The sequence below is a fragment of the Durio zibethinus genome, chromosome 17 (genome assembly GCF_047325235.1).
Source record: "Durio zibethinus cultivar Kanyao isolate XHJ-2024 chromosome 17, ASM4732523v1, whole genome shotgun sequence".
Lineage (NCBI taxonomy): Eukaryota > Viridiplantae > Streptophyta > Magnoliopsida > Malvales > Malvaceae > Durio > Durio zibethinus.
Window position 1 is genome coordinate 21,477,881 of NC_143178.1, and position 24,147 is coordinate 21,502,027.

General features: G+C 32.4%; 2 protein-coding genes and 1 pseudogene across 5 annotated transcripts; all 3 read left to right on the forward strand.

Annotated features, from left to right (window-relative positions):
• The first annotated feature begins 11,172 nt into the window (after positions 1-11,172).
• On the forward strand, positions 11,173-17,002 carry LOC111283413 (LRR receptor-like serine/threonine-protein kinase FEI 2). Of its 4 annotated transcripts, none has more exons than XM_089746614.1 (13): positions 11,173-11,373; positions 11,642-11,777; positions 11,887-11,958; positions 12,072-12,143; positions 12,280-12,351; positions 12,613-12,702; positions 12,812-12,883; positions 13,966-14,072; positions 14,167-14,340; positions 14,468-14,800; positions 15,313-15,516; positions 16,135-16,268; positions 16,408-16,768. In XM_089746614.1, the coding sequence occupies exons 1-13, from the start codon at positions 11,292-11,294 to the stop codon at positions 16,630-16,632; spliced, it is 1,773 nt and encodes a 590-aa protein (XP_089602740.1). In that variant the 5' UTR covers positions 11,173-11,291; the 3' UTR covers positions 16,633-16,768. The 4 variants fall into 4 exon arrangements, with proteins under 4 accessions (XP_089602740.1, XP_089602741.1, XP_022727690.2 ...); XM_089746615.1 differs by having other exon boundaries at positions 11,174-11,373; positions 12,631-12,702; positions 16,408-16,996; XM_022871955.2 differs by having other exon boundaries at positions 11,175-11,373; positions 12,631-12,702; positions 15,265-15,516; positions 16,408-17,002.
• Positions 17,003-18,187: 1,185 nt separating this feature from the next.
• LOC111283420 ((+)-cis,trans-nepetalactol synthase NEPS1-like) lies at positions 18,188-20,332 on the forward strand. The gene is made up of 2 exons (XM_022871967.2): positions 18,188-18,366; positions 19,323-20,332. Exon 2 carries the CDS (start codon positions 19,331-19,333, stop codon positions 20,099-20,101), a length of 771 nt encoding a protein of 256 aa, XP_022727702.1. The 5' UTR covers positions 18,188-18,366; positions 19,323-19,330; the 3' UTR covers positions 20,102-20,332.
• A 2,291-nt stretch (positions 20,333-22,623) lies between these two features.
• Positions 22,624-23,510, forward strand: LOC111274910 ((+)-cis,trans-nepetalactol synthase NEPS2 pseudogene; annotated as a pseudogene).
• Positions 23,511-24,147: the final 637 nt, after the last annotated feature.

The window sequence follows — 24,147 nt, forward strand, 5'->3', positions numbered from 1 at the left end:
TTCAACATGTTTCCTGAAAAGAAAACCAGATTACTGACACCTTGGCTACTTTGGCAGCAATGTTCAGGTTAAATAATAGTATGGGAATTCAGCCCATTATAGTACAAATGAAAATTTCACTAACCCACTATTCAAACATGAAAAAAGAGATAAATCGACAACCATGGTACTATGACATTGTACAATATATTAAGTGTCAAAACTACCTAGAGTTGGCTTCAAAAAATGATAAGAGGATCATTCGAAGATTAGCAGTAGGTTTTATGCTTGATGGAAAAATCCTGTATAAAAAGAGTCGAGATCAAATTTTGCTAAGGTGCGTCGATGCTGTGGAAGCAAGAAGGATACTTGAAGAAATACACGAAAGAATTTGTGGAACACATGTTAACGGGCATATGATGGCCAAATAGATTATGAGAGATGGTTACTACTAATCTACAATAGAAAATGATTGCATCAATTATGCTAGAAAATGTCACAAATGTCAAATTTATGCAGATAAAATTCATTCCCCTCTAGTCTCGCTACATGTTTTGGCACCACCATGGCGTTTCTCCATGTGGGGAATGGATGTGATAGGACCCATAACCCCAAAAGCTTCAAATCGGCATCGATTTATCTTTGAGATAATCGATTACTTTACAAAATAGGTAGAAGCAGCTTCGTATGCTAATATTACGTGATTAGTGGTGTGTAGATTTATAAAAAAAAAAGATAATATGTCGGTAGGGGCTTCCAAAAAAGATCATCTCAGATAATGCTAGCAATTTAAACAATAAAATGATGAAAAAATTATATGCACAGTTCAAGATCAAGCATCATCATTCAGCATAATATCGCTCAAAAATGAATGGTGCAGTGGAAGTTACAAATAAAAACATCAAGAGAATATAAAAAAAATGACTGACACATATAAAGATTGGCATGAAAAGTTACCTTTTGCTTTGCTTGCCTATAGAACATCAATCCGAACCTCCACAGGGGCCACCCCATTTTCACTAGTGTATGGGATGGAAGCTATATTGCCAATTGAAGTGGAAATTCTTTCTCTGAGGGTGTTGATGGAGACAAAATTGGATGAGGTAGAATAGGCTCAGGATCATTTCGAGCAACTGAATCTTATTGAAGAGAAAAGGCTCTCAGCACTTAGTTATGGACATATATATCAAAGAAGAATCATGCGAGCACATGATAAAAGGATACGACCCTAATGCTTTCGCAAGGGCAAATTGGTTTTGAAAAAGATTTTATCATGTCAGCATGACAATAGAGGAAAATGAAAGCCTAATTGGGAAAGTCTATATGTGGTAAAAAAGGCTTTTTCTGATGGAGCTCTGATCCTTGCAGAAATGGATGGTGATGAATTGTCAAATCTTGTAAATTCAGACACTGTCAAGAAATATTTTACTTAAAAAAAAGAAAAAAATGGATAAAAAAAAGAGAAAAAAGTAATTTAGATTGAAAATCCGGAAAGGACAGTTTGAATAAAAATGTGTCATTTGAGCTGAAAACCTGAAAAGGTGACTCAAATGAAAGTGAAGCTCGAAAAGGTCTTTCAAAAAATGAAAGAGTGGCACCAAATGGATGATTTTTTGCCAGAATTAAGAGAGATGACTTTTAGGGGGCTAGTTCCCATTAGTCACAGATATGAGGCAAAGATCGGTCATCTGAAATCATACGTGATAAGATTGTAAATGTAACGAGTTTTTGAAGAAGACCTGGTCTGAGTAGGCTAAGGTCATTCAAATGTTCATTATCTAGAGAATTGATAATTTGGTTTTTGAAATACTTTTAAGTTAACTATTCTTTGTGTCCCGAAAGGTCTATCTTTGTCTTTCTAAACCTAAAATACCCCATTAATGATCATTTTTCACACCCAATTTTAAATCGAAAATCATTGCATTTATCATTTAAAATTAAGATAATGATTGATAAAGTTCATAATGGACCAATGCATCGCTCAAAAGAGAATGCAATATAAGGATGACAGAAATAATAATATGGGGTCAGAAAGAATGAAATGAGATTAATTGATCACTGAAAACAAAGAAAGAGAAGAGATAAAAAAAAATTCAAATAAGATTTATAGAATAATTAAAAGCCAAATGGGTCTACGAGAAGATAGAGATTTTTGAAAGAGAATCAAAAGACTTAGAAGGACAGGACTATTAGAAGCAACTTTTAAAGATTGAAAGAATTGAACCAAAAGTTGAATTAACTTAGATGAAAATGCATGATATAATTTATTGGTTGCATCTTTATCTTTTCAATCATCATAATTATTACATGCATCGCATACCTCTTGGTAAGTTGCATAAAAGGTTTCTTTATGAAACATCAAAAAGAAGTCTTTTTTTTTTCAAAATAAATATGATGGCCTTAAAGGTAATATGTTACCTCTAAGATATTTTTTAAAACCAAACTGTCGGTTTATGGAGTACCCAATCCCCTATTTCTCAAATCATAGCTCAGTTATGGTTGCTTTTATTTCTCTTACTTACGATTTAGTTCCAGTCATCATTAATCTTTGACTGGTGGTTTAATCTTAATCATTCTTATAGCTTCTTAACTTACGGTTTAATCCTAGTCTCTTTTATTTCTTTGACTTACAATTCAGTCTTGATCGTCGTTAATCTTTGACTCATGGTTTAATCTCGATCATTCTTATAGCTTCTTGATTTATGGTTTAATCCTAGTCACTTTTATTTTTTTGACCTACGATTCAGTCTCAGTTATCTTTAATCTTTGACTCGTGATTTAATCTCGATCATTCTTATAGCTTTTCGACTTACGATTTAATCCTAGTCACTTTTATATCTTTGACTTATGGTTCAGTCCCAGTTGTCATTAATTTTTGACTCATGGTTTAATCTCGATCATTCTTATAGCTTTTTGACTTACGGTTTAATCCTAGTCGCTTTTATTTCTTTGACTTACGGTTCAGTCCCAATCGTCGTTAATCTTTGACTTATGATTTAATCTTGATCATTCTTATAGCTTTTCGACTTACGGTTTAATCCTAATCGCTTTTATTTCTTTGACTTGCGATTCAGTCTCAGTTATCTTTAATCTTTGACTCATGATTTAATCTTGATCATTCTTATAGCTTCTCGACTTACGGTTTAATCCTAGTCGCTTTTATTTCTTTAACTTGTGATTCAATCTCAGTTATCTTTAATCTTTGACTCGTGGTTTAATCTCGATTATTTTTATAGCTTTTTGACTTACGGTTTAATCCTAATCGTTTTTATTTCTCTGACTTACGATTCAATCATAGTTATCTTTAATCTTTGACTCGTGGTTTAATCCTGATTATTTTTATAGTTTTTGAATTATAGTTTAATCCCAATCTCTTTATATTCTGACTCGCTGTTCAATCCCAATCTCTTTAAATCCAAAAATCGCAGTTTAATCTCAATTGTTGTTATTTTCTGACTCATGGTTTAATCCTGGTCTCTTTATTTTCTGACTTGTGATTCAATCCAAGTTGACATTATTTTGACCCGCGGTTCAATCTCGATTCCTTTAATCCAAAATCGTAATTTAATCTCGATTGTTATTTTTTTCTGACTTGTAGTTTAATCTCGATCTCTTTATATTTTGACTTGTGATTCAATCTAAGTTCAATCTTGATCTTGTTATTCTTTTACCCGTGGTGTTGCCCTGATCATTTTCTTTATTATCCAACTTATGATGTTACCTTAATTGATTCATTATTTTTCAACTCGCGATGTTGTCTTAGTCATTTTCTTTATCACTCAAACTGTGGTTAAAAATTCATAAAAAAAAAAACAAAAAAAAAGAAAAACTTTTGAGAAATCCATGATTTGTTTTCGGACAAAATCGTTGTCTTTGTCTTTGCCATATTCTTGATTCTCAGTAATGTGCAAAGAGGGACAGTTGTAGATATCGATTTTGTCTGGTATATTTTATATATATATAACAATAATGATTTTAATAATAATAATAAAATTGGTTTAATTAAATTAAAAATCAATTAATAATTAAAATTAAAAAAAAAAACAGAATAGAACAAAAAAAAATCGAGGATGGTAGTGGTGCCTTCCCTGGCACCACTGCCACCAGGCCCTACACCCTACCCTTCTGATCACCATACCTTACCTTTCACCCCTCTGATCACTCATCTCGCTGATAGCCACTACCCTCAGTGTCAAATAAGACAAAAACAAATAACAAGGCATGGGGCTCGTGCTAACACCCCATGCTGAGCTCTATGACCTTCCCTCAAGCACACGCACAGTCGGAGCTTTATAAATAGAGCTCCTAGCCAAATCAAAAAACATAGAGAGAATGAGCGATGCTGTAAAAAAATACTACAAAAAAAACAAAAAAACAATCATCCCCGTAAGAAGGAACCTCAGCATCGAAGCTCCCTGCAATAACAAAATCAAATTAGTCTTCGTTTTATAAAAAAAAAAGAAACAGAAAACTCAAAAAAGTTCAAACCTTGATCTACGTCGATCGGGGCTTGTTCTCTCAAAAAGAAGGTCGGATCTGTGTTCAAGGAACTAAAGGGAATGTTTTGGTGTTTTTTGAAAATTTTTCAACCACCGACGACGGCGGTCAGTGAGCGGTGAACGGCGGCGCCGACGATCGGTCGGCCACTTGTGTTTGGCCAAAGAAAAAAAAAAGAAGAGGATTTTTTTTCTTTTGGAAAGGAAAAATGAATGAAATTTTTTTTTTAACTTTTATATAGAACACCAATAGCCAAAACGACGTTGTTTCAATAAACGCCCAAAACGATGTTGTTTTAAGCACCCAAGATCTGCGCGTCAATCGGTGACCCTACTTGGAGTCCGTGCACCCGACCCGTGACCCGCTTCTCCATCAGTCTCTGACCGATTTGATTGAACCGAAATCGAATCGGTATCGAACCGCTGAACCAACCAGACCAAGCCCAGACCGAGCCGAATCGCACCCAAATCGAACCGGTATTGAACCGCATGTCGAACCGAATCGTACATCGAAACCAAACTTTTTTCGATTCAACCGAACCGCCGTTGATCGGTCTGATTCAGGTAAAAAAAATTTTTTTTTTTGAATTTTCTAATTTATTTTATATATTATTATTTTTGTTATTTTAAGTATTTTTTTCTATATTTATGCATGATAAGTTTTAAATTTGTTAGGATAAGTTTTTTAATGGTTTTAATAATAATCAAAATGAAAATAAGTAAGATAATGATTAAAATATATATATTAAAAATGCTTAAAAATAATGATAATATAATAGAATAATTATTATTATTTTTTTTACCTAGATGTTGGAGGGAATAAAAAATATTTTCCTAAAAAAATAATACCGCTTAGATGTGGAGGAGTTATTATTAATAAATTTTTATAAAAAAAATATATAAAATTTTTTTTTAATTTTCAAAAATCATTAAAATCAAACTTGCTCCGAAAATCTACCTTGATGTTAGAGATTTTTAGAGATGTTCGTATTTTCTTAAAAACGAAACCTTAAACACTAACCCTAAACATCCAAAATCCCTTAAATCCAAGCCCATAAAATTTGAAACCCCTAAAATCCAAACCCTTAAATCAAAACCCTAAACCTTCCATATCCTAAAATTCAAGCCTTAAAATCCTCTAAACCTTAAAACTAAACCTTCAAAACCTCTACTCAAACCCTTACTCAAAACCTTCTGAAAATTCTAAGGACACGTGTGAGAATCTCATTTGAAATTATTTGTTCTCGAATACTGCCTAGATGATGGGATATTTAGGAAACTTTATTTCATTAAGTTTTCACACGATTTCTTAATTTGCTTTAATAATAAGATTAACTACAAAAGTATAATAATGAAATGAGATCTTAAATATAAACAGTTACACCTAAGCTCTGCCTAGATGTTGGAGAGTCGGGGTGGTCTCATTATATTCAAGAATCATACTCTAAATTTATATTTTATCACTTTGCATACATACATTATCATGTTATTTGTATTGTATTTCTTTGTCTTTAATTTTCATTTGTTACCTACAATACCATCATTTATTTTCTCATATAAAATTTTTCCAAATAATATTTTTAATATTATAAAATAAAACAAAAATAACATTCCAAAAGAAATAATTCTCGGTACTCTGCCTAGATGTTGGAGAGTTACTAATAATCATTTCTTACAAAGAGTGTTATTTTTATTTTAAGATAATGTTATATTAAATCTCAAGTGAAAGAGTCATCTTAAGTTCTGCCTAGATGTTGAAGAATTTTAAGATAATTCTTTAACTAAAAGATTTTCTCAATATTTCTAAATAAAAACTTTAGCAAAAATATTTTTTAAGACGAAGAGAATTAGTATTAAATTTCAAATCAAAACCATTTTTATCTAACACCAAAAATAGCGTATAATTAAATGGTACCAATTTATGGGCGTTGTGGGGGTGCTAATTCTATCCCATATGTAACCGACTCCTGGGCTCAACCTATTTTTTTTCGTAGATCAAAATTTATTTTTTTGATAAATTTTAAATTCGATTTTATAGTTTTATTAAAAAGATAAATTTTTGGGTGACCAATCACACCTTAAAACAGATTGATGGCAACTCTTTTTTATTTTTCTTGATTTTAAAACTCTTTTACGTCTGAGGATTCCAAAATCGTTATGACATTATTGAAAGTAATTTTTACATTCAAAAAAGCACTTGCTTTTGACTTAACCACAATCATGAACAACAAAAAAAAAATTTTCATTTTCAAATCAAAAACTTTTCCAAATGTGCTTTTACGATGAAAAAGAGTATTTCAGATAAAATATTTTATTTTATTTATTTTATATTAGACACGTATAAAATATAAAAATTATTTATATATTTATATCAATACATCAAACATAAACATACAAAATGTTAGGTACATGTTGTGAAGCTTGTCAAAATATTAGTTATGCCTTTTTTTTTTTGTCTCAATTCAAATAATTTTTTGTCAACTTTTTATGCACCTCATTATCACCATTCACTAAACCAGCCCGATCAGATGTAATTTCCAAAATTTAAGGCCAGATGGGATAGGGTAGCTTTTGCTAAAATGAAGAAAAATTGCTTGTGGTCAAGCATAAAACATAGAGAAAAACTAAACATTATTTAATGTGTTTGTATCATATATGTCAATAATTACATGATTTATTGATAAAATATTAAATTTTTATAAGAGATGGTTGTGCAAAATGTCTGCCCATTTTGCAATACATACGAAGAAACTTTACCACATCTGTTTGTTGAGTACTCGATTGAAACCACCATACCAATATTAACCCTATTGTGCTCCAAACTGGGAATTATGACTCAAAGCAAATGCAACTGCCAAAAGTTGACTCGACAGTCACGTTGTCCCGTAGAAGACAGTCACGTTGTCCCGTAGAAGACAGTCACGTTGTCCTATAGAAGACATTGTTTATCTTTATGTTATGAGAAATCTGGAAGACTAGAAACTTGACAATCTTTAAGGGCAAGGCTGTCCATAATAAAGTGCCTAACAATGATGTCGAACGTGTAATTGAATATTTTGCTGCTTTTAATGGACAAGTTAAAAGAAGCCATCCACCACTACAAGGGTGGTACAAACTCAACACAGATGGATCTTTCCTAGGCAATCCAAGGAAGACGGGCAGGAGCGGTGCTAAGAAACCATGACGAACATTGAATCATGGGGACATTTAGGCATATTCCTAGAGATACAAGTGTCGAAACTGAATTATGCGCACTCTATGATGGGTTATGGATTCAAATAGCGGTGCAGTTGCGGTGTAGCGGCCGCTATCTTGTGGTAATATCACCACTCGTTACCGTTATTTGAAAAATATCATGTGAGAATTTGAATCTCATTGATATCGGAGTGTGGCGGCCGCGAAAAAACACTGTAACGACAAATAGCGGTCTTAACGGACCATTATTGCAGCTGCTCCATTTTTTTGTCAGAAAATTAGAATAAAAAAAAATTAGAAGCCCCGAAAAAAACTTGATATCAACCTCAATCCAGCTTTAAACAAACTCAAATTTAGTCTCAAATCAGTCATCAATCCATTACAATCAACAGTTCAACACAAGTAATTACCTTTGTAAAAAATATTGCAAATTTTTGTTGAATTTTAATGGAACTGAACTAATCGGTGAAGTTAGCCTCTCCATTTTACATCTTCTGCTGAGTGAGGGCTCAAGCAACTCGACTGAAAAGTAGACTCTTCTGGTCAACAGGAGCGGCTATAACTTGGTGGTGCGGGCTTCTTTTATGAGCGCGAGCCCCCACTTCCCCCTCGTTCGGTGTCTTGGATTTGGAGATGCAGCATGGGTCAGCCCCTGCTTGGAAGAGATTGTGTGGGTGGTTCGGAAAGGACTGATTCCCTGGAAACAGAGTCTTTATTGGAAGGAATTTGGGATCGAATGCCGATGGGTCTGGTCAGGGGCCAGCTGGAGGGGGAGGAAAAAATAGCTAGGAGAAGGATCAGATGGCGCTATGGTGAGAAAAAATTAATGATATTTTGTTTTGATATTTGTATTTTTAATTTTTTTAGTATTAGATTAATTTATTATTATTATTTTTGTGTACTTAACTAAAAATTAAAAGTTTGATCCCTTGTATAATAATTTAAAAGTAATTTATGATAACAATTTTAAATTAATTAATATATAAAAAATTAAAATACTTAATAAAATATTACATTTTAAAATCATAAAATAATAAATATTTAACAGATTATTACATTTAAAAATCAAGTAAATAAAATATATGTGAATCATAAATTATTTTAAAAATAATAAAATAAAAATTTTTATAATTATAATTATAATTATAATATTTTATAATATATTGTGTAATAATAAAAAAAATTCATGATTACGATAATTGTGATGATTATAATAATATTTATTATATTTATAATTGTGATAAACGTGATGTATTTAAATTTTTGGGTCAAATCTTGTTTTGCAATACGGGGCTAAAAACACGGAGATCAAAGTCGATGCCACTGTGGTGATTAACTTGATCAACAATACTGCAACCCTAAACCATTTGCTTAACAACCTTATTTGTGACTGCAGGATTCCGTTGAGGAGATTCTAACAAATACGATGAAGCATATTTTTCGTAAAAGAAACCGCTGTGCAGCATTCGCCAGACGAGGAAGCGATGTCAACAACTACGATGCTATCTCAAATGCATTTTATTTTGAAATTCCAGTGTTAGCTCCGGAATTTGTCCCCTATTGCATTAGCTGAAACCAATGGGATTATGATGTACCGCATAATTGAAACTAATTGGACTACGATGTATCGCATAGTTGAAACTAATTGGGTTATGATGAACCGCACTGTGTTTTAATTTATGAATGCTGCTTTCTTGGCCAAAAATTTTTTTTTATAAGATTTAAATTTAAACAATTTCAAGTATCAAGTCCAAATTCATTCAAAATACATATTCGTTATTAAATTTAAGAAAAAATATATTAATTAAAAAATTCTTTCAATAAAAAATATATTTTAATTATGTCTAGAAGTATTCATAGATGGGATTAAATTCGGACTAAATTTATATTTGATATTAATAATTTATATATTTATCTAAACTTAGCCTAACTATATATTTCAGACCTAACTTTTTTTTCCAAAGCAATCCACATTAAAAAAATAAAATTTCAATTCATCCATTAAATCTAATTTATACAATAAATATTAAAACATAAATATATATAATTATAATAATTTAATTATATTTATGCAATTCGAATTAAGTTGAACTTAAATTTAAATTTTTATATCTAAGACTTGATCTAAAATTTAAATAAATCTAAAAATTTTATTTAAATTCATTTAACGAATTTTAATTTTTTATTCATATTTTTTTAAAATTTAAATAAATCTTTAAATCTAAATTGATAACTCGACTCTTGAGTAGATTGAGCCATGCCTAACTTTTTTTTTTTTTTTTTATTAAAGCTGTGCCTGACATTCTTTAAGTCTTAAACATTTATCTTTTTAAATAGAAAATTGCTAGTAATTTCCATGGCTGAGACATTTGCCGTAATACTTCATAACTACATTTGTTTAGATAAAATGTCTCCCATTCAAATCACTTTTTTTCTTCTTCTAACAAAACTCTAAATTCTGGCTCGCTTGATAAAAAATAAAAATAAAAAATTAATTTAATGATTGAGTTATAAAATAATATACGTTATTATATAAGTCAACCATTAAATCAATTTTTTTATAAAATTATAAATTATAAAATATAAGTTATAATTATATTTAAATATTATATTTATATATATAAATTATTAAATAATCAAATAAATAAATCAAACAACAAATTAAAATATATTAGATAAATCAATATAAAATTAAATCAATCCACCACAAAATAAGATTTGATTTTATGACCTCAGCGTTTTAAGATCCCATTTTTGTCACTAAGTGAAGCCCTAGTTGACATTTTCTTTTCTTTTTTTTTCTCTTTTATTCTATCCTTCATTTCTTTCTACCAAAAAATATATAAATATAATGTTGCATTATTTTTAATAATTAATTAAACTTATTAATATTTATTTTTAAAGATAATTTCTTTAATTGAGACATCAAATATTAACTCTTTTAACTATTTTTTTTCTGCCACATTACTTACAACAATAGTAAAGTATTTGTCGTAATTTCTACAATATACTAATGGTCTGGCAACAGATCTCAAATCTGACTGTATAAGATCACCCAAATTTAAACAAACCTACGTAATGATAATGTAACACATCTCTGTGCATTCTTGGAACTCTGTCAGACAGGTTTCAACGCAGTCTCAGGCTTTCTAAACTCAAAGTTTCCTTCAAAAGCACCACTTTTCTGTCTATCTAGTCACTCACTCTACTCTCCACTTAACCTTTGACACATGCATACGTGTCAGCCTTTTTTGCCACTAAAAGGAAAATATACCCTAAAAAATTGCCGGCTTGTTTCACCTTGTAGCGAGTCTAAATAGTTGTTGAGTACTCGTGAGAGTTGATGTTTTATGAACCTGTTTGAATTTTTAGTAGGACAACGGCTACTTCTTTCTGCACAACTTTCCATGAAACTTTCAAAAAAGGGTGCCTTTAATTTGTGTTAAACATCTCTCTCCCCTTCTTTACCTCTCTGTCGTGCTTCAGATAATTATTAGTTTAATCATTGTAGTTCTTGAATATCATCACTTTCATTTTTATTACAAAAAAAGATTCGTATCTTCTCTCTTTTTCTCTGTGGTAACACTTCCCAGAAGCTTGAGCTGGAAGGTGAGTTGGAAAATGAGGGCTTTGGTTTGGCTATTCTATGTGATTTTTGCAGCTGCCCTTTGGAGCTCCGGCTTTTTTGCTCTCACTGAGGATGGTAACAACTCAAAACCCATCACTTTTTTTTTTTTTCAAATGAAAGTGCCTTTCTTTTTCTGTTGGCTGCTGGTGATGGGAAAGCTTGATGTTTTTATTTTTCTTTTTAATATAAACTGCATCAACTTAGTACCTGCATTTTGCCTAGAAACTTTCCCATTCCATAGATTTCAAGCTTGAGTTTTGATTTTTTTTTGTTGAAACGCTTAGAAATGAAGTGAGGTTGAACTTCTGGTTTCTTTGATCTGATTTGATATTGATTTTTTAAGGTCTAACATTGTTGGAGATCAAAAGCACATTGAATGACCGTAAAAACTTTCTTGGAAACTGGCTAGCTACTGATGAGTCACCCTGCAGTTGGACTGGCATTTCTTGTTATCCGAATGATCAAAGAGTCCATTCAATGTAAATTTTACCCTTTGTTTCTTTGATCATTTACTGCTTTACTTTGCCTATTTCGCTTAGTTCTTTCCAGTATTAGTGCTGATATTTTTCATATGGGTTGGTTCTACAGCAACCTACCATACATGCAATTAGGAGGGACAATATCTCCCAGCATTGGCAAACTCAAAGGATTGCAAAGACTGTGAGTTCAATTCCCATTTTTCAACACAAAGAAAAGTAAAGTAAGAAACGGTGGGCTGATGGTGATTCTTGTTTCTTTTTCTTTTTTCCCATTCTTTTTTGTGGGTAATACAGGGCACTGCACCAGAACAGCTTACATGGACTAATTCCTAGTGAAATCACCAATTGTACTTGGTTGAGAGCCCTGTAAGCAAAAAAAGTTTTTCACTTTTTTCTCTTGTTTTGAAAGTTGTCTTATTTCTTCTCTCATTTTCACCTTTTCCCCTCTATCTGGGGCATTAAATTAGATGCACTTACATGTTGCAATTGACTGTTTGCACAGTTACTTGAGAGCTAATTATCTACAAGGAGGCATACCATCAAATATTGGAAACCTTTCTTTTCTCACTATTCTGTAAGATCCCTGAATATGCTACTGTTTCCTTAGTTATAAGGCATAAATGTGAATTGAAGGGTCGATTGGTTGATGCTTTTGTAATTTGTTGTTTGCTTTTTCCAATAGAAAGTGAAAAGCAAAAAAAAAAAAAAAAAGAACCGAAAACAAAGAATAAATAGCAAAAAGCAAAAGTACCCATCAATTATTTACTTTTACTGATAAGTAAAATTACTTAGCAATTTAGTGCAGTTATTGTGGGCTAATACTCATGATTGCCAGCTGGAAAATTATATTTAGGGATTTATCCAGCAATTTGCTAAAGGGTGCTATACCTTCATCTTTAGGCGGCCTTACAAGATTGCATTACCTGTAAGTTAACGAAACATTGTTGCTTGCCAATATTAATTTTTGTTGTTTAATTGAAAACAAACAAGAAAATGAGGTTTCTTAACCCTCTTATGGTTGCTATTTGTGGCAGCAATTTGTCCACCAACTTTTTCTCTGGTGAAATCCCAGATGTTGGAGTCCTGAGCACTTTTGGGAACAAGTCGTGAGTACCGTTCTCATCACAATGACCAACTATTATGTCTAGGCTTCTCATAATATGTGGATCAACATATTAGTGATAAGTAGAGACGGCAATCTAACCCGTTCCCGACAGGTTTCGATTCGATCCGGCCCTATGAGGTTGATTTTTTTTTTTTAATTCGAATTTTTGGTCTGGTCGAGTTTAGAAAACAATCGGGGTCGGATCGGGTTCGGGTTTTAGGTAAACCGACCCAACCCGATATTATATAAAAAATTATTTTTTAATTATTTATTTATATATATATTTATATAATAATATTTTTAAATATTTATATTTTAAAAATAATATTTTATATTAAAAAAAATATTTTATTAATTTCGGGTCGGATACGATTTATATAATATCGGGTCGGATTCGGATATGAAAAAACAAAAAAAAATTTGGGTAAGATCATATTCGGATTTATTAAAGCAAAAATTGGGTCGGGTTCGGGGCGAGCAAAACCCACCCTGAACCCGACCCGACGCCAACCCTTGTCATAAGCTGCATATTTTATTTTTCTTTTGAATGTTTACTGCAAGTGTCTTACCTGCCTTTTTCTAATCATAAAGCAACCAGATTGTTTGAAGGATATTGATATATAGTACTGGCTTTAAAATGAATCAGATGAAATTGTTTTGCAGTCCAACTGGAAATATTGTTGAGTGTACTTACCTGCATGTTTTCTATTGTGGGCATGTGTCATCCCTTGGCAGTTTTACTTGAACAAAACCTATATAGCCTTCTGCTAAAATTTTGATACATTGTTAAGGACTTTTACTCTCTTGCAGGATAAAAGCTATTTGGGTGTCTGTGTTTGATAAATTTGAAATGGTCATTCAATTAAATCATTTAATTAAATAAGAAATTAATCATCCGGTCAGTGGATAGGATGTCTTGAATCTAGGTTCTACCAAACATCTAATCTTGGTGCCTACACATGGGAGCCAAAAGATGCTGGAAATAATCCAGAATCTTTTCACCTCAATGAAATTGTAAGCAGTAACTAATCTGCTCCCTCATCAATATTAGCTTGTTCTGAATGTCGCCTCCATTATGATCAGGTTTATTGGTAATTTGGATCTATGTGGCCAACAAGTTCACAATCCTTGTCAGACCTCACTGGGATTTCCTGCAGTCCTACCTCATGCTGAAAGCGATGAAGCAGTGGGCAAGTTTTGTTGTTATGTGAGGCTATAATTGCTATGTTTCTTAAAAGCTTTATGCATGTAATAATATGGCATTATCCTTTTTGATTTCTGCAGTCCCAAAAAAGCGATCATCTCATTACATAAAAGGTGTGCTGATTGGTGCAATGTCCACAATGGCCCTTGTGCTTGTTGTGCTTCTTGCATTTCTCTGGATATGTCTACCATCAAAGAAGGAAAGGGCTGCTAAGAGATACACAGAAGTCAAAAAGCAAGTCCCCCAAGATATGAGTAAGCTGGTTTATTTAATCAAAATTTGGCACTTATAGAAAATTCCTTGTCCTCCAAAGCCTCTGCCTCTTACCTGAACAACGAACCTTTTTCGTGTCAAACAGTTGCTTCTAACTTATTTTTGTAGGCACAAAACTTATCACTTTTCATGGGGATCTGCCATATCCATCATGTGAGATTATAGAAAAGCTGGAGTCCCTTGATGAAGAGGATGTCGTAGGGTCAGGGGGATTTGGAACAGTATATAGAATGGTCATGAATGATTGTGGAGCATTTGCTGTTAAAAGAATAGACCGGAGTTGTGAAGGATCTGATCAAGTCTTTGAGAGAGAGCTGGAGATCTTGGGCAGCATCAAACACATTAATTTAGTAAACCTGCGAGGTTACTGCAGGCTTCCAGCATCAAAACTTCTTATCTATGATTATCTTGCTATGGGCAGCTTGGATGACTTTCTGCATGGTATGCTTTAGCATTGTTTAATAAATTGGTTCATACTACATGGCGTATCATGGAGAATTGCATGGGCATGAAAAGTTTGAGGCAGCATTCTCATAGTTTGTCATGATCTATAAAATTATTTAATTTTTACCTAAACCGCAAGCAACATGTGCAACAGTTATCAAATCACTGTTTTTTCATAATTTGCATTAGTTGGGACTTTTCTCTAAACTTGACCATATTCCCAGTTTATTAATGCAATCCGGGGGGATGGGTGCCATGTTTAACCATATTTCTAATTTGTGAATTTGTTTTGTATGATATACTATCTGTCAGCCATTCATTTAATTCACCCATCCCATCTCGTCATGTATGGTGAATCAAAACTTCTGGAATGCACCCGAATAGATCTTATGCATTCATTAATATTATAATGAAATTCTTAGTTTTACTTGTGTTCTCTTGTATGTCATTTACATTTTTAGAATGCAAGGAAGTAAGGCCATTGAACTGGTGTGCTCGTTTAAAAATAGCCCTTGGTTCTGCCCGAGGACTAGCATACTTGCACCATGATTGTTGTCCAAAGATAGTTCATCGAGACATCAAATCTGGCAATATTCTTCTTGATGAAAACTTGGAGCCCCATGTATCTGACTTCGGTCTTGCCAAACTTTTGGTGGATGAGGATGCACATGTCACTACTGTGGTTGCTGGCACTTTTGGCTATTTGGCTCCTGGTATATCTTGCTCTGATAGGAACTACCATCTATAATGTTTCAGCTGCCTTTATTTTTGTTGTTCCAGAAAATTTTCACTAAAGGATCTATAATACTATATTGAGGTCATTAATGCATTTGTTTTTCTTAGCTCTAGAGAGTCGAGTAGTGGGGATACAATAAGGATCAGGATACATTAGATCATACATGTTTCAGGTTTCTGCATGATGCCATTATCTGAATTACAATTAATTTAATGATTGTTGTTGTACCATCTACCTGATTTTCCTCGCTGAAGTGGGAAAAGAGTTTTCGGTGATTAGCAGATCAATGCACCATAGTATAGATCCTCAGTATATTATAGACATGAAAATGAGAGTTACTACCTTTCCTGTCAGAGTTAAACTGCCTCTTGCACATAACTGGTGCCTCTTAGCATGTTTAAAATTATGTGAAACCCATGTCTAAGCCTCAGAAGTTTAACCAATTTTTGTGTAGGTGTACAATTGCAATTTGAGATTTATTACTCCAGACATTGATATGGTGTTATTTTAGTTCAAACATTTTGATCATCATCAACATTGTTATTTCCAGCAAATAGAAATTATTGACTTAGTATTACTTATAACTATGGAACAGAATATCTGCAAAGTGGTAGAGCCACGGAAAAGTCAGATGTCTATAGCTTTGGAGTTCTCTTGCTGGAGCTTGTAACTGGAAAGAGGCCAACTGATCCAACTTTTGTAAAGAGGGGCTTAAATGTTGTTGGCTGGGTAAGCTCCTCAAACATTTTCTGCTATAATTGATGTTTTTTAAGATAAAGGAATTGTTTGAGTTTGGTGGAAAACTAATAATTTCCCTTTGTCTGAGAATATGCTAGAAATGATTTGTGTTATGCTCAAACATGTGCAGATGAACACTCTATTGAGAGAGAACGGATTGGAAGATGTAGTTGATAAGAGGTGTACTGATGCTGACATGGAAGCTGTAGAAGCAATTCTTGAAATGGCAGCAAAGTGTACGAATGCAAATCCAGATGAACGACCAACAATGAGCCAGGTACTGCAGTTGCTGGAACAAGAGGTCATTCCACCTCGCACAAGTGATTTCTACAAGTCTCATTCAGATTATTGTTGAATGGACAATGGACAATATTGAGTAACATGGCTATTGCACATAAGATCTGCTCAGCATGCCTTGTTACCCCTCATTTTTTTCCAAGTGTTTATGCGATTTTGTCCCACTCTATGGGGCCTGTATATTATATATTGTCTAGCAATTGATGGATGAGCATGTCGTCTTGCACAGGCTTGTGACATAGACTTAAAAGTGCAGTGATGAAAAAACTAGAGATATAGGTGCAAAAGAAACTTTAGATGATTTGTATATTTTTATTTTCATTTGAATCCATGTTCACGTATGTTCACTGATACAAGGATGAGTTATATAATTTACTGCAGTTATATAATACATGCGTTTCGCTATTTGCCAGCAACTGGCCAACATTTTATCGATAGTATGCTGACCATTTTCTTGGTTCATAACATAAACTTGTAAGGCTGATTGGCAGGTAGAATTTTGAGCCTAATGGCAGATCCCAAACCGTGCAACAAAAAGCTTGAAGGCAAGGTAGCCATATTCACCTGTTAACCGACTCTGACTTGGACTCTTCAGGTTCTTTTGTATTGGAGTTGGTCCATGCAGTAATGGACTCTTTTTTACATAATCACATAGACTTGTTGGACCTGTAATGGTTTGGGCCTATTGTCGTGATCCATTAATCTTAATTGACTAATTAATAATTAATTAGTCAATTTTAATCCAATTAATTATTAATTATTTTAAATTGGGTTGGGTCTAATTCAAATTTAATGGCTAAATTTCTTGATCCAATTTATAGACTTCTTTAACAATAACAATTAAGAATATAAAAATAAAAACATCGTCTGTGCATGGGATTAAAGCTAATTCTATCCTACATACAATATAATTATTAGATAAATAACTGAGAAACGTAATCTGAATATCCAAAACTGAAAACAAGAAAAAATTTGGTGGAAGAAAAACAATTGTCTTGATTAGCTGCATATGATAATAGAATTCATATTTGATTTATTGTCATTAAATTTCATAAAAAATAATATTATATATTTTTAAAATTATTTTAAAAATTTAAAATTAATTTTTTATGAAATATTATTTATTAATTATATATAAAATTTATATATTTATAATATATCAATAAATTATAATAATAGAATTTAGATAATTAATAGGTGCTTAGGGGAGAACATTAATCAGTTTAAATTGATCAAATCAATTTAAAATTGATAATTCAATTAAATTAGTTTAATTTTTTTATTTAATCAATTTAATTGGTTTAGGGACGATTTAATCAATCAATTTTTGATTTTGGATTTTTTTATCTGAAATTTTTTGATATCTAATAATTATTTTAGATCTCAATCAATTTAAAATTGAATTGAATTAAACTGTATAAGAAAATAAATTTTTTTAAATTTATTTTTTTTATTCATAACATTTAAAATCGAAATTTTAATTAAAAATAATTGAATTCTTTATCGCTCGACTAATACTTCTGTTCGCTTTTGGATTTTGAACCTTACGAAATGAACCGATCGGAAAAATTGACTTAATAATTATATATTCAATAAAAATATCAATTCCTTACCTGCTACCCATTTATGAAATCCTAAAATCTAAAAGGCCTATTCCGGTTATTTCCTCTCTTTTCCCTCATGCCTCTCTCGACTCTGGCTGCCGCTCAAGCTTCTTTTCTCTTTCATTTTCTCTCACTATCTCGAGAGTCAAGCTCCAATACACTTGAACCTTTTTCCTTATAATTTCCAGGTTATGTACTTTCTTCTTCCAATACTTCACTAACCCCAAAACTGTTAAGATTTTCCCTTTTTTTTTCCTGTTGATTTGTTCCTAGAAAATGCCTAATCCTTTGTTTGATTATGCTTTTGTTTTTTCTTGGTAGCAACTCATTTTTTTTAAGCTAAAAGTCAAAATTTATTTTCGTACATGTGAAATTTTAAGTATATCTTAGGAAAAAAGATAAAACTTTGAATATTTTTAGTTGTATTTTCTTTTTTAACTTATATGTAGAAGTTATTTGTTTATTTATTTTTAATCTCTTGCTGATTATTTTAGATACGTGATTTGTTTAGTGTATTTTAGGCATTGTCACTTCCAAGTCTTCTGATACTTTTGCCATTGATGTTAGTTGCTGAATAGGATACTCATGTTTCCGGAGATGAAAGCATGGTGGTTTTGCTATTCTGTTTTTTGTTTAATGATGTTATGGATGGTGCAGAGTTTTTCACAAAGAAAAGCTTTTCTGCAATTTGCTTTGTAAATGAAGGAAAAAGAAAAAAAACCGACTAAACCAATAGATTTAAGTCGATTCCGTTCATGTTGATTTTTAATTTTTTGTTCAGGTGGGTTAGTTGGTGTATAAATTAAATCGGTTAAATAGATTTTTTAATTTTTATATTCTTTTTTTATTTCAAGAGGGCAAAGAGAGGGAGGAGGGTGGGGTCGAATTTTCTTAAGATTTACTTGTTTGTTAGGTCAACAAGTTGAAGAATTTAATTTTTATATTCGAATTAATGAAACCGAGGTATGACCCACCCTTATAAAATAAAAACGACTTATCAAGAATATTTATTACTATTAAATGTACTGTTTACAATCATAAAGCAGCGAGAGTACATTAATCAATAATTACAATTTTTTTCCTATAAAAACGAGTCTATTTTCATTAAACCTGTGCCTTTCATTTTTTATCTCGTCCACAACAGATTCCACGATGTCCAACAAACTAGAAGACAAAGTGGCCGTAATCACTGGCGGAGCAAGCGGCATTGGCGAAGCCACCGCCCATCATTTCGCTGTTCACGGTGCTCGTATTATCGTGATTGCTGACATCCAAGATGAACTAGGTCAAAAAGTAGCCACATCAATTGGTTCCCACAAGTGCGCCTACATGCACTGTGATGTTACAGATGAAGAACAAGTAAAAAATTTAGTTCATTGGACGATCCAAAAATATGGGCAGCTTGACATCATGTTCAGCAATGTTGGGATAATTAGCAGCTCAACTCAAACCATCCTTGACCTTGATCTTACAGCTTTCGACCGCCTTTTCTCTGTCAACGTGCGTGGTATGGCTGCGTGCGTCAAACATGCGGCTCGTGCCATGGTGGAGAGGGGGCTGAGAGGGAGCATCGTGTGCACCGCGAGCACGTGTGCGAGCTGTGGTGGCAAAAACGACATTGATTATTACATGTCAAAGCATGCAGTGCTTGGTTTGGTAAGATCAGCAAGCAAGCAGCTTGGGGTGCATGGGATTAGGGTGAACAGTGTGTCACCTTATGCGGTGGCGACGCCGGCTTTGTGTCGTAAATGGGGAAAGGAGGCAGAGGAAGCTGAGAAGGTGTTTGAGACCAACACTATCTTGAAAGGGAGGGTGCTGAAAGTGAAGCATGTTGCTGATGCTGTGGTATTTCTAGCGTCTAAGGATTCTGAGCTTGTTACTGGGCATGACTTGGTGGTGGATGCTGGGTTTCTTGGCAAATAAACATCAAATGTTTCAGCGTAGCGGGCTCAGGCCTGGCTGAGATAACGCTAGCCACTTGGTGTCTAGTTTAGTTGGGGAGGCCCTAGGTAACCCGGCGTCAGACATGTAATAATAGGATAAAGATACGGTTGGACGCGGCAATAAAAGTATTAATACTTTTTATTAATGTATAATAAAATATTAAACTACAGCAATGTATAATAAATTTCCAAGTGTATTTTTTTTCTTGTATTTTAATCGATTAATACTTCTAAAATTTCTAAATGTCTCAATGAGCTATGCATTGTACTCTTCAGGAGGTTTCCTTACTTGTCAGAGGTGGAAACAGAAGACTAATGCAAGAGATCGGTAGGTTTAAATTTAATTTCTCAGATCTTCTGACTGACTAATTTTGCTTCTTATTCTCATTCTGATATTTTTCATTCATGAAATGTCAAAGCCCATGCTCCAAAAAACTGTTTTAGATATTCAAAATCCAAGAATTAATGCCATGCAGCAACCTGGGAAACCAAATGTTAGTATTACTAAAATTTTTGTTAATTGCATCTTGTAATTTGGGTGGTGGTGGGGCTGCAGTCTGCACTCAAGGCCAAACAGATGCAACAGGGCGTTTGGGACTTGCTGTTTGATGTGCAAGTGCATGCCACCAGGGACTTAAGGGAACATGGAGGTCTGCGGGACCTGCTACACTGGTATGACCACCCATGGAAACCTCACCAAGAAAGCCCAAAAGAATTCTTTAATTAAATGCTTAAAAAAAGAAAAGAAAAAAAAAAAGCAATTACCAAAAGTGGAAGCAGCGCCGTAGAGAAGAATGGAAAAGAAAGCGACAATGAGAAGCTGGGAGAAGCTTCTATAGAAGAAAACTTCTCAAAATTATCCCTAAATTATTTTTTATCACATTGCTTAGTTATCCCCTCAATATATATTGGGGATAGCTTTTAATATAAATTATTATTATTATTATTATTATTATTTTTAATTGTTTGGCATCTTTCTTTCTGATTATGTTCTTAGCAACCATGAATACCATTTTTCTAATTTTGTTCTCGATTCTCAGCAACCACTTAGCAAGGCTACCAATCAAATTAAAACTTTTTTATTTTAAGGAAAAGAGATCACATTCAAATCTGTTTTGAGCTCTTTGCCTTTATTAGGGATTCAAATAGCAGTACTATATCAAAATAACAATGAAATTATGGTAGCATTACTATTCACCATTGCTATCAAGAAAAATACAGTTGAAAAATTTAATCACTTGTAATCGGTCGTTGAAAAATGGTATAACGGAGAATAGCACTCTCCCATTTTTTCATAAATACAAATTAAAAAAAAAAAACTTTCAAGTTTCAACCTAATTTGTCAAGATTCTCAAAAATCAGAATAAAATAACTAAGATAGTAAAAGTAAAAATAAAAACAAAAGTAAAAAAAAAACATAACTCAGTCAATTAATCTCATTCTCATATTCTTAGTTTCAAAATTCATCTAAAAATCTTTAAAAAATAGTATCAATTATCAACCATTCAATGGCAGTTACTCAAATTTAAATCAATATCAAATCCTCAATTAACAATCAAAATCAAATAAGATAAGAAAAAATTAAATTACCTATTTTTTTATAAAATTTTTATAAAATAATGTTAATTTTTGTATTTGTAAGAATATGAGTGAGAGAGACGATGATATGTGAGAGAGAGAGAGAAAGTTGATTTCAAGAAACGATGTCATGAAAAATGTTGAAGATAAACAAAAAAAATTTTGCGAAAAATTTAGGAACTGTTTGAAAGATAATCGGGGAGTGGGGTGCGTTGGGGGCGGTAAGAATGAGTGGTTTTTATTTAATTTTATAATAAATTTTATTAAAATATAAATTTAAAATTTTGTAATTTTAAAAATTTTTTTAGATAAAATTTAGTTAAAGGGATTGAGATTTTATAATTGAAAAAATTAAGAGATTAATAATTTAATATGATATATATAAGATTTTATATGAAAAATTTTAATAAGTTTTTTTGTATAAGTTAAATGAAAAATAATTAAAATTAAATATTATATTTTGATTTTGTTATTTATTAATTTATAATTTTATATTTGAAATTTAATAATTTTTTTGTTGTTTTGGTATTTATATTGTTGTCAATTCTTTTACTATTAAATTAATTCTTATTAATTTATTTTCATTTTTGTGTAATTATTGAATATTTTATTTATTATAATCTAACTAAAACTATGAATAGTTTTTTAAAAAAATAAAAAATATAGTATCATAAACTATTTTAAAAATCATTAAATAAAAATTTTTATAATTATAATTATAATTATTATATTTTATAATAAATTGTACAAAATTAAAAAAAATTTAGATCGTAATGATTTTGATAATCACAATAATTTTTGTTATATCTAAAAATACAATAAATACAATACGATTAAAAATATGACTGTAATCGTAATTTAAATCTTAGCCTTTATATACGGTACTACTGCTCACCGCTGCTTTATTTGCCATTGTGTTGCGAATCAAAGATTAATTCCCACAATGTCTAATAACAAGCTAGAAGGCAAAGTAGCCATCATCACTGGTGAAGCAAGCGGTATCGGTAAAGCCACAGCCTGTCTTTTTGTTGATCAAGGTGCCCTTGTCGTGGTGATCGCTGACATCCAAGATGAACTCGGCCGGCAACTAGCCGCTTCAATCGGTTCCTAAAAGTGCAGCTACATCCACTGTGATGTTACTGATGAAGAGCAAGTCAAACCTACAGTGGAATGGACGGTCCAAAATTTTGGGCAGCTTGACATCATGTTTAGCAAGGCTGGGATAATTCGTTCCAAGAAATGCACCTCCAATCAACCGTTCTTGATCTGGACCTTGCAGCTTTTGACCACCATGTCCTTGGACACGCAGCTCGTGCCGTGGTTGAGCAGCGTGTGAGAAGGAGTATCATCTGCACAGCTAGTGTAGCTGCCAGTATTGGTGGCGACGACATTACTGATTACTACATATCAAAGCATGCGGTGTTGGGATTGGTAAGGTCAGCAAGCTGTCAGCTTGGGGTGCATGGGATTAGGGTAAACAGCGTGTCGCCATACGTGGTGGCACTGGCAACCCCATTAGTAAGCTTCCTGATGGGAATGGAAGCACAGGAAGCTGAGCAGACTTTTGAGTCGTGGAAGGTTCTCAAAGAGAAGCATCTAGCCGATGCTGTCTTGTTTCTAGCATCCCAAGATTACGAGCTTGTCAGTGGGCATGACATAGTGGTGGATGCTGGGTTTCTGGGCAAATAGCTAAATGTCTGGTCGGCTGGATTGGACATTATCTGTTTACGTGGCCAAAAATGATGAGATAAACTACATTTGTGTAACCACTATAATCAAAATCTGTGGCCTCTCCAGTCCACTTTTCGTGTTCATTGTACCTGTGCTTTATTTTTTTATGATCAAATAAAGAAAGTCGATTTCTTTTTAAGTTAAAATCAAGCAAATTTTACACAATGTCAATGGTGCTTGATTCCAACTGTCTCAATGAATACTTCTAAAACAATAATCTTTGTTATGATTTCTTATTATGAAGAAAGAAAAAGTGAATACTTCCTTTTCTCTCTTCCAGTTTTTTTTTTTTTTTTTTTTTTCATGTCATTGGGCTTCTGATCAACTCTTGTTTTCGATCTGATTTAGTTGATTTTCTATCCTGCCCACTGCTTGTATGGGCTGCAAATTTCAGTCTTTTAAAATATATTTGGTTTGAAGAGAAATTTCTCATTTATACTCTAACTCAATATTAAAATTTGTCACTCAACCTCAATTCGGTTGAACAAATTAATTTTGAATTATTTTTGGATAAAATTTAATAGAAATAGAATATTATAGAAAATATTCCTTTTTAATAATAAAACAATTAATTAATTAATGACAATATTAAAAAATAAAAACACTGATTTAGAATTTTAAATTTAGAAGAGATGAAAACTTTAAAAAAATTCTCCACGTCCTTTATTTTTCTTTCATTCTTCCTTTCTCCGAGGACCAAAAATGTCAAGCGAATGA

What these genes read in the sequence shown, in the direction of transcription:
- LOC111283413 (XM_089746613.1), top strand. Translation starts at nt 11,292, where the DNA reads ATGAGGGCTTTGGTTTGGCTATTCTATGTGATTTTTGCAGCTGCCCTT. An exon ending in TTTTGGCTATTTGGCTCCTG is followed by an intron (nt 15,517 to 16,134) that starts GTATATCTTGCT and finishes ACTATGGAACAG; the next exon opens with AATATCTGCAAAGTGGTAGA. An exon ending in GCTTAAATGTTGTTGGCTGG is followed by an intron (nt 16,269 to 16,407) that starts GTAAGCTCCTCA and finishes AAACATGTGCAG; the next exon opens with ATGAACACTCTATTGAGAGA.
- LOC111283420 (XM_022871967.2), top strand. Translation starts at nt 19,331, where the DNA reads ATGTCCAACAAACTAGAAGACAAAGTGGCCGTAATCACTGGCGGAGCA.